The 16,849-nt window shown below is 36.2% G+C and overlaps 1 protein-coding gene across 8 annotated transcripts in view; it reads right to left on the bottom strand.

Moving 5' to 3' along the window:
* Window positions 1–802: 802 nt before the first annotated feature.
* The window catches only part of PRPF40A (pre-mRNA processing factor 40 homolog A), a gene marked incomplete at its 5' end in the record, with an annotated part of 57,103 nt that continues 41,056 nt past the window's right edge, over window positions 803–16,849 (bottom strand). For 4 of the 8 annotated variants that reach the window (XM_079782209.1, XM_079782211.1, XM_079782215.1 and 1 more), the window contains 10 exons: window positions 803–7,078; window positions 10,035–10,169; window positions 10,811–10,872; window positions 10,958–11,054; window positions 11,140–11,226; window positions 12,343–12,438; window positions 12,775–12,912; window positions 13,232–13,348; window positions 13,440–13,543; window positions 13,722–13,836. In XM_079782209.1, the coding sequence (XP_079638335.1) occupies window positions 6,986–7,078; window positions 10,035–10,169; window positions 10,811–10,872; window positions 10,958–11,054; window positions 11,140–11,226; window positions 12,343–12,438; window positions 12,775–12,912; window positions 13,232–13,348; window positions 13,440–13,543; window positions 13,722–13,836 (1,044 nt within the window). In that variant the 3' untranslated portion in view covers window positions 803–6,985. The remainder of the gene's footprint in view (window positions 7,079–10,034; window positions 10,170–10,810; window positions 10,873–10,957; window positions 11,055–11,139; window positions 11,227–12,342; window positions 12,439–12,774; window positions 12,913–13,231; window positions 13,349–13,439; window positions 13,544–13,721; window positions 13,837–16,849) is intronic. The other 4 variants (XM_079782210.1, XM_079782212.1, XM_079782216.1 and 1 more) reach the window with 1 other exon arrangement.

Raw genomic sequence — 16,849 nt, 5'->3', positions numbered from 1 at the left:
ACATTCTGCTTCTGGCTTACCTTCTTGGTACATTACATCAGTATATTAATTGTAAAGTTTATTGTATAGTATTTAACCACTGAATTTCTTATTTTATGTTGTGCTATGTGAACTCCTTGGTGAAGGTCCAATTTTCCTTGGATAATGTGTAGTTATATATGATCTCTTTTTAAATGTACAGATATTTTGCTATAAGATTGGTGCAGTTTTTTATGGTTTTTACACTTCTTTAATTACCACCTAAGCCTCTGGGTAATATTGTAAATATTGTTTAAAAATGCATCGGCCTATGCTATACAATCTGAATGTTATTTTAACTTATAGTTTTTTTAATATATATATTTAACTACAAGGACAGTTTAGAGATCAGTTATCACATTTCACTTTAGCATACCTATTTACAGAAAGATTGCTTTTAAACTGCCACCTGCCAGCAAATTTTCATAAATGTGTACTTTAAAAAGAACATGCCAAGATTGTTTTTCTGTTGACTCAACATTCCATTTTGACAATATCATGAGATATACAATACAAATTGTTGGCCCTTTACCACAAGCAGCTGTTTCCCAAAGCTCAATGCTGATGAACACATTAAAATAATTACTATTTATTAATCTCCAAGTAGATAATAATGTTGGCATGTTCTTTTCTGTTTGTCTATTAATAGGCCTGCTTCTTAGCAATATTAGAAATGTTTTATAAAAGCAGTTCATGTTACTTTTCTGGTCTTTTCATGGCATATGAGCAAATAAACTATTTACACCACTACTATCCTGTAACATGTTGTCTTTCAATGGTATACTTTAGGGGTTTTGCCAGTTGTCTTCTAGAAACAGGTCTTGGTGCTTAAACTCAGAATCTAAATGTATTTGGTAAATTTAGTAAAATCCCTTCCTGTACACTCTTGATCACTTGCCGTACGGGACAAAGTAACCACTTAGATTTGGGTAGTGAGGGATACAGTTCCCACATCATATTTATTCCTTCCAGTTACCATTGTAAAGTTTAGTTTCTTGTTTGTTTTTAGCATATTCTTCTTAAGGAAGAAGCAAGGAAATTTAGTATTTCAGGGAACTGTGTAAGTGGCTTGAAAATACATTAGAGGGGTGTAAATTAGTCACTTAAATTGTTACATTAGGTCTTTGTTCCCAACTTAGTGCCCTTTCTCCTGTACCAATAAAGCTGAAGCCTCACTTTATAAAGGGGAGGGGGGAGTTCAAGTCTGCAGTTAGTCAGGCTCTGCAGTTTGTTTTGTTGCAGGGCAAAGTGCTTCATGGTAAAAGAAAGAAAGTCCTTAATATTGCACAAATTCAGGTCTTCAAACCCAAACTTCAGCGGTAAGTTCAAATGAGGCCAGATAGGGCTAGGTTTAAGGGTACCTATGCACCAGTAGCATCCATTTTTTAAGATGTTGACCAGTGACCCAGAACTAAACTCCCTAGTTCCCACTCTCAAATCTCTAGCTGTAAGTCCTAATCCATTAACATTCACTGCAGTGAGTATTCAGTGACCTTGCTGACTCAGCAGTGCTCTACAGAGGGGGGTGGCATCCACCATGGGATCTGCTGGATCAACCCAGAATTTTATAGAACTACCTACTTTTGTACTGAAAATTATGCTTTTATAATATTAGATTTACAATTCACACATGTATTGATTTTAATACTTATAACTCTTCTTAGCCTTAATTTACTTATTTCCTAAATTGTATCAGAAATGTCTGCAGAGATGAATCTATCATCATCCCAGTTCATAAAAAAGGATTAATATATTAGTTTCCCATTTCTTTTAAACCTAATACCCCATCTATTTCCAAGAAAAAATTTGAAGCAAAAACAAATGCATTATGAAGTATTAATATACATTTTTTGATCTTTTTACAGAGAAAAGCAGGCATTACACTGAGAAAACAGAATGTGGGCATCTAGCATCTCACAGCACAGAACTGCTGCATGAGGGGTGCTTAAAGGTAAAAGTTGACACAAAAACAACTTATTTAGTAAAAGATGTCATTGTTTTCTAATAAATTATATTTATTTACAAAAGGTCTAATTTTATATAACTGAAATTCTTTACATCAGAACAATACAGAAACAGAAGAGAAAACCTGATAATCACAAACACAGAACATAGAAACCTTGTTCCCCTATTACTCACCTTTTCAGAACAAGTCTTCGGTTTAGTTGTAGAGGTAAGCAAGAGACCAGTACCTACCAAAAAAGTTAGCAGGCACAACCAAAGGAAACGATGTTTATAAATAGCACATTTAGATACCCCAAGGAACAGCATAAAAGGGCATCAAGAAATGGCTTAATTTGAAAAAAATCAGAAGTGGCTTCGTCTGAATCTGATCTGATTAGGCAGTCATTCTGTTTCACAGTCTATAATAAAAAATGGGTGGGGGGAGTTTAACTAGCTGCCCTGAAATGCAAACATCAACCTTACACGTAGGGCAAATGCCATTAAATTCAGTTATCACTAACAATGGGATGTCTTTGAACTAGATCCTACTGAGTCACAAAAGCAGTTTTTATATAGCAAGTTTAAAAATGTAATCTGCAGTTAAGGAATTTAGGTCAGGTAGACAAGTGAAATAAAATGGAGGGCTAGGGGAATGTGAGAGTAACAGGAGCAAAATCTTACTTCCCACCTACCATTAATAGCACTGAATACCTGTCATGTCACCATTATTTACTCCTTTGTCAAAAATAGCCTGAAAATATTAGTTCTCAGCTTGTAATTTAAATAGGAAGTTTGCTATTGTATCCCTTAGGGTTTTAAAGACCCAAGTGATCTAGCTAAATGTTAATTCTTCAAATAAATTATACTTTTGAATAATTACAAAGGCAAGTTTCAAATCATTACAGGGAAGATATCCTTACTAAAAAATCATTTGGAAGATCTATATTCTGACAAGCTTTTGAACTTTTCTGAAGTAACGGTTAAGGTACAGTCACTAAAACTCATGTTCAGTGCACTTCAGTTGTGTATGTGGCTTTAGTCATGGGTTAGTGTGGTTTATTGCAAAGATGCTTTTTCAAGCCCTTTAATACAGATGGTGGGTACCATGTATGCTGGCTGAGTACATCTGTCAACTAATATGTTACATTCATTCAATAGATGCCTACTATGTGCCAGGCACTGTGCTAATCCACAGAATACAGCAGTGAATGAAACTTAAATAGGAACTAGACCACCCCTGAGGACACAACAATTGAAAACTTAGAGCAAGGTAAGCATTAATAAGGAAAGTAAGAATTACTAGACTGGTATTCAAAACCATAGAATGAGATGAGCCTATTGTTATAAACCTATTCCAACAGTTCCATGAAAATCATTCAATTTTATTTTGTTTCCTTTATGTGAAATCAATGCAATTTTACCTAGAGAATGTAATAGAATTAAAATTCTACCTCATACTGAGAGAGATACATCCCTAAGGGAAAAGTCTCACATTTAAGATATTAGGAATTAATGTGCTTTTCCTCATTTTGCTTTTAGAAATGTTTTAGTTATTTACTTTTATAAATCATACAATGTACTTATATATCCTATAAACTTTAAAAACAGCATTCATTACTCTTCTCTGGGTACTATTTGATTAGAAACCATTCTCTCTCCTAAATAACATCTAGGTTTAAAAAAAAAATCTTTACATAAAAGGGGCTACCTTTTTTGATGCAAAAATTAAAGTGTCTGCCTAGTCAACACTCAATTTACCATACCAGAAGCATCTAAGTCTCTTCACTATGAATTAAGACTGCCTTATTCTATCTAGGCCAGGAGGGAGAACATCCGGCTTGAAGGCCTCATGTCTATGAAATCATTTGGTCTGGCCCTGCCAAAGCATTAGGGGTGAACTAATTAAATGTTTGGCCAAATATAGCAGGCTAATTTTTAAGTTGATTTTGTATGGCCCTCAAATGATGTTATAAATATTCAAATGTCCTTGGCAGGAAAAAGGTTCCCCACCCCTGATCTAAGCCAATCCTTTTCATTTTATAGTATTATGAGATCCAATTAGCAGAGCTATGATATTTTGATCATTTTCAAGTTTACTGGGAGGCATAAAAAGTATTTTTATTGTTGAAAAATATGAATAACCTATATGCTGAAGCTACTTTTTGGATAATAACAAAATGTCATCACTAGGTTTTTAAAAAAAAGTGGGACTTTTGTTATTTGAAAGTAGTTATTTAAATAACACTTGGTAAAAGTACAATGAATTCTTCATCCTTGATTGATTCAATTAACTTTTCACACAAATTCAGTTTTCCCACATAGAGATTATATAGACTGGGAGAGAATAAAAACATCAAGTTTTAAAGTTCCTATTTTTACTATTAAATATATTAAATGTATTAGTGAATTTAATCCAATAATTCATTAATATTAATAATGAGGGAAGATGAACCCTCAACATTTGCCTTAGTCTAAGAATTAAAAATATACATTCCCCCTTATCTGAAAAAATAAATGCTTTCCTGTTTGAACACATTTGTTCAAACCCTATTCAAACTGTTTCAACATCAATTATAATTGCAAGACATTTCAGCTTTTACAACCTGAATCTTTAACTAGTTAAAAAACAGTCACAGAACTCGCTTTAACAAAATCTTCCCATCATCTGTGCTTTCAGACAAGACAGTATCTTTTTAGCAACTAAATCTCTTTTGATGGGATAATCAAAGGGTAGTAGACAAGGATTTTACTCACTTTAATAGCATCTTTCTAACAAGATGTTGTATTTAGAGCTGGAATTTGTTCACTAGTTTTGTTTTTCGGTTAAATAATTTTCATGGGTGAACTATAGGGAAACGTGAATTTGTGTTGTCCTATAGGGATTTGAGGTTGTGACAGAAGTGCAGAAATTTATTTTGAGGACATGCTACAACACATCAATAGCTTTTTATTTAAATAAAAAAATCAAAACTTTAAAGTTATACTTAAAAATCATTCATAGAAAACATTTTACAGATTCTAAATTCTCTTGTGAAACATCACTAGTATTTCTGCCAATATCATATGCTTATTTTAAAGATTTTACCACTTCCTTCCTGTCAAGTGTTAGACATGATTGGCAATATTAGCTATCATTACAGTGGGACCTCTGAAAATTAAATCTAGATGAATCCCTGATTAATAAGTTATGTTTTGGTTCTAATATACAATAGGAGACTCAAGCAAGCAACTTGGTTACTTCCCATTTTCTAAAAATAATGTCCTCACTTTCTACAAAGTCATGTCATATTTCACAGCAGAAAAATGACTTGGCAGAGAGAAGTTTAGAAACAACACCCTCTCCCCCTTACTTTTGAAGCATTCAACAGTGCACAGATTTAACTAAAATAGGGAGCAGAGATGGGAATCATCCTGATAAGTCCCACTTTTCAAATTCACTAGGATGATGAAGTAAAAAATAAAATGAACCTTTTGTTCTTTTAAATCCCAACTTGAAATAGGACCGGTCCTAAGATAATACCAAAGACTATATGCTAAAATTTACTATTAAAAAAAAAAAATCCTGCACTGAAGAAATATAGTATAAATTACATTACCAACCCTGGAAAGTTAGCAGGTAAAAGTATTTTAACTTTTTTAAAAAATATATTTTTATTGATTTCAGAGAGGAAAGAAGAGGGAGACACAGAAACATCAATGATGAGAGAGAATCATTGATCAGCTGCCTCCTGCATGACCCCAATTGGGAGTTGAGCCCGAAACCCGGGCAGATACCCTTGACTGGAATCGAACCCAGGACCCTTCAGTCCTCAGGCCGACACTCTATCCACTGAGCCAAACCAGCCAGGGCAAAGTATTCTAACTTTAAACCATTGCCTCTCTAAAGTATTCCATAGCAATTCGTAGATCAAAAACAAATATAGGGGCCTCAAATGCACTGATTCTAATTTAAAAAGAAAGTGACTTAGCTGTGTGGGCAAGAGGAAGCAAAATTTCAGGGATTTAGTTTATCTTTAAATTATCATACAAATTTTTTTAGAGCTGAACAGTTTACGTAGAAATAAATACTAGTACACGCTAGAAGAGAAGGTTTAATAATTGATAAAAATGTACAAAAATATTCAAATCAGAAATGCTTTAGAATGTGTATCATGAAGTCAATACTTCTCAGTGAGTAGGGAAGGTAAAAGACTTCCTCGATGAAAAAAGCAAGAGAAAGGTCCGATAAAAAAAAAAAAGACAACTGTTAAAATGCTTAAGTCAACATTGATTTTTGTTTTAGACAAGGATATTGCATCTATCACTTAAAGTTGGTGGCACATTCTTTAGTAGGTCCTTAAGGCAATATATTTAAACTAATTTACAATTTGACCTAATGTTGTTTTAAAACATCACCTCAAAATAATGCCCTCACAATAGCCTTTTTAAAACGTATTCAGATGTTTCATAAAAAGTAATGGTGGCTTTATTATAGTAGTGCTCACTAGCACCACTATTGTTAAGGGTCTACCAGGTTTCCATTAAGAACACCTATTTGTGGGTTCACCATAAAAGATCAGATTAGTTTCAAACAGTTGGGAAGTGCACAAAAAAGCAATTTTATCAGTTGCTGGTGCTTTTTTTTTTTTGTACGACTAAATATCAAAAAAAGTTTCATATCTTCAAAATCCAACTTCCATAAAGAAAATGCAATCACCTTAATGACTTAGACTTTAGAAGACTTTAGAAGAAAGTAGAGACATCTGCAGTTATCGGTAAATTGCCACCTTTAATCCACCCTGCAGTGCCCTATGAAAGGGTCACAGGAAAACAGTTATGACCGTATGAAAATATGATTCTTAATACAGAATCAAAAGTTATTTTCAATTTCCTTTGCTTTTATAAAGTCCACATAACAATACTTAAATGCACTTTTTTTTCTGTGATATAATTAAAACCCAGTGTTATTTCAACTGAACTTAAAATAGAGTCCCTGGTCTGAATTAGACTTTAAATCATACTGTAAACATATATTTGGTATAATTTATTGATCATCATCCAGTTGCTCCAAAAGGGTCCTTCTGCGCTTTTCCAATTCTCCTTCACTCAGTTCACTGCCAGAAGTATCCCAATTACCCTGAAAAGACAGTGAATAGAATTACACTTCATGGTAGTACTCAAAAGTAAGGTTAAGTAGTAATGAACTTCTGAAAAAGGAATTCAAAATGAATTCTCTTTCACAGAAACAGATACATCACATAGTTTAAAGACTTACTACCTCTTTCCCAAGAGCCTATCAATGGGTTGCTAACTAAATATATATATGCCTTGGTTATATTAGGAGAGATCCTTAACTTAGAACGAGATTTTTACACGTTTTTACTTAATCCTCTCTAATAAAATGGTAATATGCAAATTAACCATCACTCCGCTACATAAGCCACGCCCACCAGCCAAGCCACGCCCACCAGCCAATCAGGGCGAGTATGCAAATTAACCCCAATCCAAGATGGCTACAGCCACAGAGAGCAAGGTTTCCCAGGTAACAGAGGAAGCCAAGCTTTCCATAGCCGTTGCAGGCCTAAGCCTCCACTCAAGCTACAAAGTTTCAATTATAGAAGGTAAACAAATTCAAACAAATGGCGGCAGAATGGAGCTTGAGAGAGCAGGCCAGGGTTGCCAGCGGCAACAGGGGAAGCAAAGCTTTCCACACACCCTGGCCGGGCTCACCCGCTTAAGGCTACAAAGTTTCAATTGTAGAAGGTGAATTAACTGCCACAGAAATGGCTGCCACCCCAGAGGGAACAGCAGGCTTGGCTCTGCTCCAGGCTACAAAGTTTCAATTGTAGAAGGAAAATAAATTCCAGATACCAGGGCCTCCCCTTGGGTTGCCAGGGGGCGTGGCCGGCCTGCAAACTACCACAGGCCCCTCGCTCAGGCCGCCCCACACCCCAAGGGAACCCCCACCCTTATCTGTGACACCCTTCAGGGAAAACCAGCTGGCCCCCACCCGTGCACCAGACCTCTATCCTATCTAATAAAAGATCATCACTGCAACACACAATATAGCTGCCCCCATGTGGTCAAAGATCCTGCCCCCATTTGGACACAAGATGGCCACCACAAGATGGCCAGCAGGAGAGGGCAGTTGGGAGGCACCCGGCCTGCAAGGGAGGGTAGTTGTGAGGGACCAGGCCTGCAAGGGAGGGCAGTTGAGAGGGACCAGGCTTGCAAGGGAGGGCAGTTGGAGGTGATCAACCCTGCAGGAGAGGGCAGTTAGGGGTGACCAGGCTGGCAGAGGAGGGAAGTTGGGGGCAAAAAGGCTGGCTGGGGAGCAGTTAAGCATCAACCAGGCTGGCAGCAGAGTGGTTAGGGGGTGATCAGGCTGGCAGGCAGAAGCAGTTAGGGGCAATCAGGAAGGCAGGCAGGCAAGCAGTTGGGAGCCAGCAGTCCTGGATTGTGAGAGGGATGTCCGACTGCCCCTTTAGGGATCCGACAGCCCACCGGGATCGGGCCTAAACGGGCAGTCGGACATCTCTCCAGGAGTCCCAGATTGGAGAGGGTACAGGCTGGGCTGAGGGACAACCCCCCACCGTGCACGAATTTCGTGCACCGGGCTTCTAGTATTAATATATAAATTGGGGACAATGGTACATATGTTTCTTTTCCTTCTTCTTACACAACTGATTACGAGACATCCTGTTTCCATGAATGGAAATCAGGGATTCATTCCCTAGGCACTATATTCCTTGCTAATTTTGCACATTCTAAGTTGCCCTACGAATGTTTTATGTTACAAAAAAGTATGCTTAATGCAAACATTCATGAGCAGCACAAGACTTAGGCTGAAGAAAATATTCAAAAGATAATAATGCATTATTTGTGAGAAATAATCTTTGAAAAGTGGATAGTTCATTTTTTCTTTCCCATCAGCGATTTCGTTTAACCTAAAGGTTAAGGAAGAATAAACTGTTAAAAGCTGCTAATAGGTCTAGAGGAAACATTCATTTTTCACCAAGGATGGGCATCAGATTCACCAGTGCAGCCTTTTAAAAAGCAAAACAAAAAAACCCCTCCACCCTAGATAGCAAATTAATCAGAATATCCAGAGGGAGAGCCAGGGGCTTGTCTACAAAACTGAAACTCTCCACTGGTAAATCTGAGGCATTACCCTTGCTAAGCCCCTAGAATTTGTGGGAGGAATGGTAAGGATGAGGAGGTTTGTGTTATGGGAAAATAAAGAGTAATTTGATATTAATTTTGGCTTGCAGTCCCCTCCTATCAATTTGCTCTCACACCTCTTTCTCAATAATTGTTTCCAAAGGTTACAGGAATGCTACCTTTTGAAATCAGACTTAGAAACAATGACAACTGAATATTTGGAGGGAGAACCCTTAATTTGAGTCTCTTAAATTTTATATTCCTTAAAAAATCAGGTACAAAATGTCTAGTGGCACTTCTTAATGAGAATGCACAAAGCAGATCATATCCTCCCCACCTTTTTTTTTTTACTTAAGTTCTTTTTATTATTATTTTAAATCAGGCATCCTCAAACTACGCCCCGCAGGCCACATGCGGGTGTTTTTGCCGTTTTGTTTTTTTACTTCAAAATAAGATATGTGCAGTGTGCATAGGAATTTGTTCATAGTTTTTTTTAAACTATAGTCTGGCCCTCCAACAGTCTGAGGGACAGTGAACTGGCCCCCTGTTTAAAAAGTTTGAGGACCCCTGTTTTAAATCCTCACCCAAGAATATGCTGAGAAAGAAAAACAGATCAGCTGCCTTCTAAATGTGCCCTGGGGATCGAATCCAGAGCCCAGATAAGGATTCAAACCAGCAACCTTTCGTTGCATAGGACAACACTCAACTGCCGAGCGTTCTCTTCCTTTCTCAGTGAGTTAACAGAGCATTACATAGCTATTTTTTTTTTTTTTAAGGAATGTAAAACTTATGACCACATACACTAGAAAACTATTTTTGTGTGAAAGTTAACTGAACTTTCATTGTTTTCTTTAAACACCCTCATAGTTTTAACCGTTGTCTTCATTTCTGCATTTTGAAAATACAGGTATGAAATAATTCTAAGTACTTACAGAAGAATCCTTTCCAGTCTTTTTCTTAGGTGATTTGTGTTTTGATTCTGATCTTTGTCTAGTTCTGTCTTTTTCACTTTCCCGGTCTTTTTCTTTCTTATCCTTCTCCCGCTCAGCATCTGACTCCGGAGAGTCCTGTGTAAAAATTCATGTATAACAGAGTGTGTGTGCCCAGAGTGGTGAAATTTTAGTTGTTAAGCTCAAAGATTAAGGGTAAGGATGAAGGCATACCTGATTGGATTATATATTATGAAAATGAGTGCAGATTTTACACAAACCCAATACAACATTACTTATGTAGTTATGTAAGATGCTGCAATTAGCTCAATCACATATTAGGTTGATAGCTTGCCTAAACAAGCAGTTCTTCATTAGAGATGCACAAATTTAAGTGAGCAGCATGAAAAAAATCTCATTCTCAACAGGTTTATGGTAACACCCAGGCCCTAATATTTTGAAAAAGCCTTCTAGGTTTACCTAAGATTAAATGGTTCTCAACAATAGCTGTAATACGTACACAGACCACACACGTCTTTCTCTAAGAATACTTAAAAAAACCCAGACTGGGAATCTTAACATTGGTGTGTATGTTCTATTTTTCTTCAAATCTCACCGAAAGATCTTCATGGAAGATGAAGATCAACTTTTTAAAACTCTTGAACTTAGGTGCCCACCTAAACTGTGTTGGTCTGCACAGGACTAGACAGAAAAAGGCTCTACTGCCACTGAGGAAATTAAGGGTAAAATCCTAATATAAAAATTAAAAGCTTGCTTACAGATTTATGTCTCCTCTTCTTGCTTTTCTTCTTATGTTTTTTAGACTTCTTGTAACTTCTCTCTAAGCAACATGTAAAGGAAAAGGTGTCAGAATTTGACCACATCCAAGTGTCAATGATTTTAATCAAGTTAAAAGATATGCCTACCAGACTCTGCACTAGAAGAATGTTCTGAAGCAGAACGAGATTCTGATCTCTGTCTTTTTTTCTTTGTATGGCTGTCGTCGTCATCTGAATCTGACCCCTACACAATACAAATAATTTTATTCATAATGATGCTAAACAAATGTTTTAATACACTTATGATGCCATCTAATAAACTTTATTACCGATCGAGAGCGGGAACGTTTCCTGTGGTGTTTTTTAGATTTTTTAGAATGTTTTTTGTTCTTTGAATGATGATGTTGACATTCATGCTACAGGGGTAAAAGAAAGAAATATTCAAAAGTTTACATTTACTTTGGACAGTACATTATAAAGAATTAAAAGCTATTCGATTTAAGTTATAATTCAAACTATAATTATCATGTAGATATCTAAACACAACAATGTTAAAAAATATTGATAGATTTTGTAGGAATCGCAGTGTATGGGTTAGTAGGGATAACTGTACACTCCAGAAAGGTATAATTTTCAGAACCGTTACACTACTTTGTTAAGACAATTGAATATGTGTCAGATTTTGGCTTGTTGTAAAGTATCAGTCCACCTATAACTGGCAGCATAGCATGTTTGTTAAAAGTATTGACTCTGAAGTCAAACAGCCTGTGTTGGAATCCCTGCCACTTTATTTCTCTTTGCCTCGTTTAATCCTTACACTATGAAGTTATAGATGAGTAAATTAATATATTTAGTATTTGTCTAACAATTAGAACAGCAATGGCTCATATAGGCATCAAATATTATTATTTAATAATTATTGGCCAATTTAGCATATTTACTACATACAAGTACCTATCTGAAATACCCTTATTCAGCTAACAGAGTAATTTTATCAATACCTATTCTAACAAAACTTATTTCACTATATTTAAAACCCCTTCCTTAGTTTTTAAGACATCTAATAATATAGTATAACTAGAGGCCTGATGCACGAAATTCGTGCAAGGGGCTTGCCTCCCCCGCCACCCCCACTCCACCGCTGCCACCTCGGCCCTCGCAGCCCCGGGGGTCATCCAGAAGGATGTCCAGAAGGACACCCGGTCTAATTAGCATATTATGCATTTATTATTATAGATATTTGAAATATATGCTTGAATCTTATAAAGCAGATAGAAAATAGCTTTTAAGTTTTCTTTAGGTTTACTAGTCAATTGATATGGCTGCTGAATTTGTGAAACACTGTAAAAATATGAAAGTCTCCACAAACAAATCTTTACATTCCCATGCAAGCTATTTGTTTCACTTAAAAGCTACATTTGCATAACAGTGGTATAATTTAAGAAACATACTTGTCATTCTGAATTCCTTAACTTTTATTTATAATTTTATAAAGTTTGCATTTCAGCCAGTTATGAAAACATTAAAATTACCTCAAGCACATGCATAAAATCTTTAAATATTCGTTTTCTTTCAGACTCTAGAGTTATGTCCTCAAATGCTGGCTCTTTTACAAATCTCTCCCGGATCTGAAAAATTTGCATATGCAATGAATATATTAATACCAAGAAAATACCAATATGACTAAAAGGAAACAATTGAAGTGGAAACTGTGACAGCCCAGTCCCTTCCAAGTCTATTAATTTTTTTCCTTTACTCTAAAATCTATACCATTTTTAAAAAATATTCCTAACTGCAGTCACAGCTGACTTTATCCTTTTAACCTAGCCTCAAATATATGTAATATATTCTACAAATAACTTCAGCTTATTTTTGTGACTACAAAATGAAAGGAACTAAAAAGTATTTTTATCTTCAATTGTAAAGGAAACAGTTCATTAGGAAAAATTTACAAATATACATACATCTTCCCAGACAGCATCCAATTCTATTGGGGGAGCAGCTTGTTTCAACATACTCTTAAATGCAGATTCTTTCCGTTTCATCTTTCGAGCCTCCTCTTTTTCTCTTTCACGTTCACGGGCTTCTGCCTTTTCTAGTAACTTTTAGAAAATCATTTAATCAGTTACCATGGTAAAATAATTTTTGTCAATTGAAATAACCCATTATTCTTGGTTTAAGTATTCTACCATCATTTATAAGGTCCAATTTATAACACCGGTAATTTCAGCAAAGAAAACTTAACATCAGTCCATCACCTAAATACATTATTTTCTTTTACCTTACCCTGAAAGTCTGACTACCTACTACTTTATGAAATCCTACTCATATTCTATTCTAGGAGCCTACAACCAAAGTGCTTTTCCCTAAATACATTAAAAACGGTACTATTAAACTCGTTTATAAAAGACCGTAACTTACACTATTAAAAGCCAACTTAATATTTCCGGCATCTAATGTGGTTGATCTTTTAGTTGAACTGATTATTGCCACAAAATCTTCAAAAGTAGTATTTACTTCAACTACAAATCCTTTATCCTAAAAAACAGAAATCTTGTTAATAAAATGTATAAAAGGAACAGAGAATCAAATTTTAAAATATACCACAGTCTATAAGTATATTGCTTACCTTTAGAATATCTTTTATTATCTTCTTCTCATCATGATAACGTGCTTTAAGATCCTCAACATAAAACTTGAAAAGGTCAAGTGCAGTTGATCCTAATGAAAAAACTAAAGAAGTCAAAAGCTAGCTCTAACCAAAGAGCTGCAATTATTATTTTTTTTTATAAAACAAAATAAAGTGCGCGCCCCCCCCCCTCCCCGCCCCCATTTCCCAACACAACCCACCTTCCGCTCTGGCCCATTCCAACTACTATCAAAACCAAGTTAGGAAAGAAAAGAATCTCACCAGGCTGACCAAGCATGTTAGTGAATCTAATGTCAGAACTAATTGTTGGATACAATTCCATCCAAGATGACATAGAATGCAGTTGTCCGTGTTCATGCAATTCATCTAAAAATATCTGGGAAAGTTATTTTTAAGACCATTAACAACAACAAAAAACTCCCCATTATATTGAAATCATCTCTAAGGACATTAAAAAAATATTATATAATATGAACACACGTTAAAAACACATCAATACTTAAAACTCTTTGACCAATGTTATCCCAAATATGTTTAGGTGCAAGAATACTTGGCTCCATGATGAAAGTAGCAGCTGCTTTTAAGCAAAAGTATTTTGTACTTCTGAGAAAAGGATCTCTGAAAAGCTACATTATCTTTCTAGGCTTCACTTTACTGTCCTGTAAGATGAAACATCATTTCCAGTTAAAAAAAATAAATAAATAAATAAAATATATATAAAGATAAAAGTTAACTTAATATAATAGATATTATTTATTTCAAATGATGATGCTAAAGTATATGTATGCATGTTTCTTATAAAATAACTAGTAGCCCTGCGCACGAACCTGTGCGCCAGTAGGTCACTCCTGCCCTCCTGTAGCTCCCCCTGACCTCCTCCCCGCCTCCCCCCCTCACAGCTTGCTGCCCTGATCCCTCAGGGAGGTCTCGGAAGCCTGGTTGTAGTTCCCTGCCCCACCCTCCTGCAGATCCATTATCCAGTCATTACCCAGGTCTTACGCCTCAGGGCATAATGGATAATTAGCATATTCTTCTCATTATATAGGATACTTCTGGTTTTAAAACATAGTGACTGATATATTCTGGGTGTTTTTATTTTTTTAATTTTCCTAGCACATGTGGACTTCTTAAGGAGGTCATACAATTTTACCAAAGTAATACATAGAATATTTTTGGGAACTAGGACTCAAAACCTATTTCCTTCTATGTTACTACCTTAATTCTAAATCTTTATATGCTTATCCCAATTTCTCTTCTTTCTCCTTTTAATACTACTTGCTGATTTTCAGGGAACATATTAGGACTTCAGCAATTTCCATATTTCCTGCTTCCTTAAATCCCTAAAGAACGATGACCCCAAATTCTGCTCCTAAAATTCCAAAACCTGTAGTGCTCAATATAAGTAGCCACTGGTAAAATGTAGCTTCTAAGTTCATGAAATGTGGCTGAATTGAGTTGTGCAATGAGTGTATAATATACAATGACTTTGAAGACTTAGTTAAAAAAAAAAAAATGTCAAAATTATAATATTGGGTGAAATAAAAGCTTACTAAAATAATTAAAATCACATGTAATATACTAATTTTTATTGGACAGCACTGTCCTGAATAACACCAGAGAGCTATAATTCCACTTCTCTTCATAGGAGAATAAGCATGTCTATAGTCTTATATTTCCAACATTTGTTTCTCAAACTTAATATCGATCCTTTTTTCCTATCCTTTCTACAATATAAATGGAATCCTTATCTTAACCCAACCCTGTTGTGTGATCACTAAGTTCCTCACTTGCTCCCTTCTTTTGCATTCCTAAGATAGCTCAAAACCACCTTCAAGGATGCTCTCTAGAATCTTAGAATCTGCTTCACTCCATCATACCTGCTTTGTTAGTATTACTGTTTCACTTCCAGATTGCTAAGATCTGATGGTCATAGAATTTTGATATTGAATCCATTTCAATAGTGAATCCCTAACCTGAGTGAAAATTACAATCACCTGAGAATTAAAAAAAAAAAAGGATTAAAAGCCAGATATTTATAATTTTACTTCTTAAAGATTACTCGATGACTCTGATTTGAATTCAGGTTTGAAAACTATTAGGTTAAAATTGTAAGTCTCTACTCCTTTCATTTACTAACCCTGTCTTGGATGGTGGGCAGGAGCCTGGTCTTTACATTACAGAAAGCAAGTGTGTTAAAGATGGCTGAGCCTGGTACTTCTTCCCTTATAAGAGGGGAGGTTCCCAACCTAGGCACTCACTGCCTCAGAGCCAGCTGACTATTTCCCCCCTTATCTCCTTCCTTATTTTTGTCTTCTTATATATACTGTTCATAATATAACTACTTATGTGCACCGAGTGGCCAGATTATTATGATCTCTGAACGCATAATAATATGGCCACTCAGTGTGTGTGTGTGTATTAGAGGCCCGGTGCATGAATTCATGCATGGGTAGGGTCCGGCCAACCTGGCCAGGGGGAGGGGACATGGGCAGTTGGCCGGCCTGCCTGCTGGTCGAACTCCTGGTAGAGGGGACAATTTGCATATTAGCCTTTTATTATATAGGATATACACTGAGTGGTCAGATTATTATGCATTCAGAGATAATAATAATCTGGCCACTCAGTGTATATCCTATTATATTTTCTGTAACCCATATTTCTTTATTTTTATTATATTAGAGGCCCAGTGCACGAAATTCATGCACGGGTAGGGTCCCTAGGCCTAGCCGGCAATCAGGGTCAATCTGTGGGGTGACTGGCGGGGCGATCGCCCACCCCCCCTCCCTCCGCTGGCACCTGCCTTGACTGGCCTAGGGCCTGCGGGCAGCTCCCATATTGAGTGTCTGCCCCCTGGTGGTCAGTACTCGTCACAGCAACCAGTCATTCCACTAGTTGGGCGATTTGCATATTAGGCTTTTATTATACAGGATTATTTTATCACACAGGTTTCTGTATTTTAAACTATTTCAAAACCTCCATAAGAGCCATGAAAACTCAATCAATGGTTGCAGAAGAGTATAACTGACTTTCTTAAAATCTGTCTACCCCTTCTTCCTGGACACATGGCTGATTATTTAAAATCTAGGTTTTATAGCCTCCTTTTTAACTAGTTACGGTGAAGTGACTAAATTCTCAGCAAATGAATATTAAGGAGAACTTCTACATTACTAGATTTAAAAGGAACTGCCCTCTTAACTTAGTAAGTTTTATCAGGATGTGGGAGTGGGGGAGGGAAGGAGAGGAGAACAGTGAGGAAAGAAAGAGACAAAATGTGTCCCAGATTCTCATTCAGAGCAGCTGAGTTCAGATTCAGCAGTGCCATGGACCTGAGGGAGGACTGAACCCAATACTGAGATTTTGTTTTCTTATCTGACTGCTAATTCTCTGGA

Source organism: Cnephaeus nilssonii (genome assembly GCF_951640355.1).
Source record: "Cnephaeus nilssonii genome assembly, chromosome: 10".
Classification (NCBI taxonomy): Eukaryota; Metazoa; Chordata; class Mammalia; order Chiroptera; family Vespertilionidae; genus Cnephaeus; species Cnephaeus nilssonii.
This window is presented reverse-complemented; position numbering and strand designations above follow the sequence as displayed.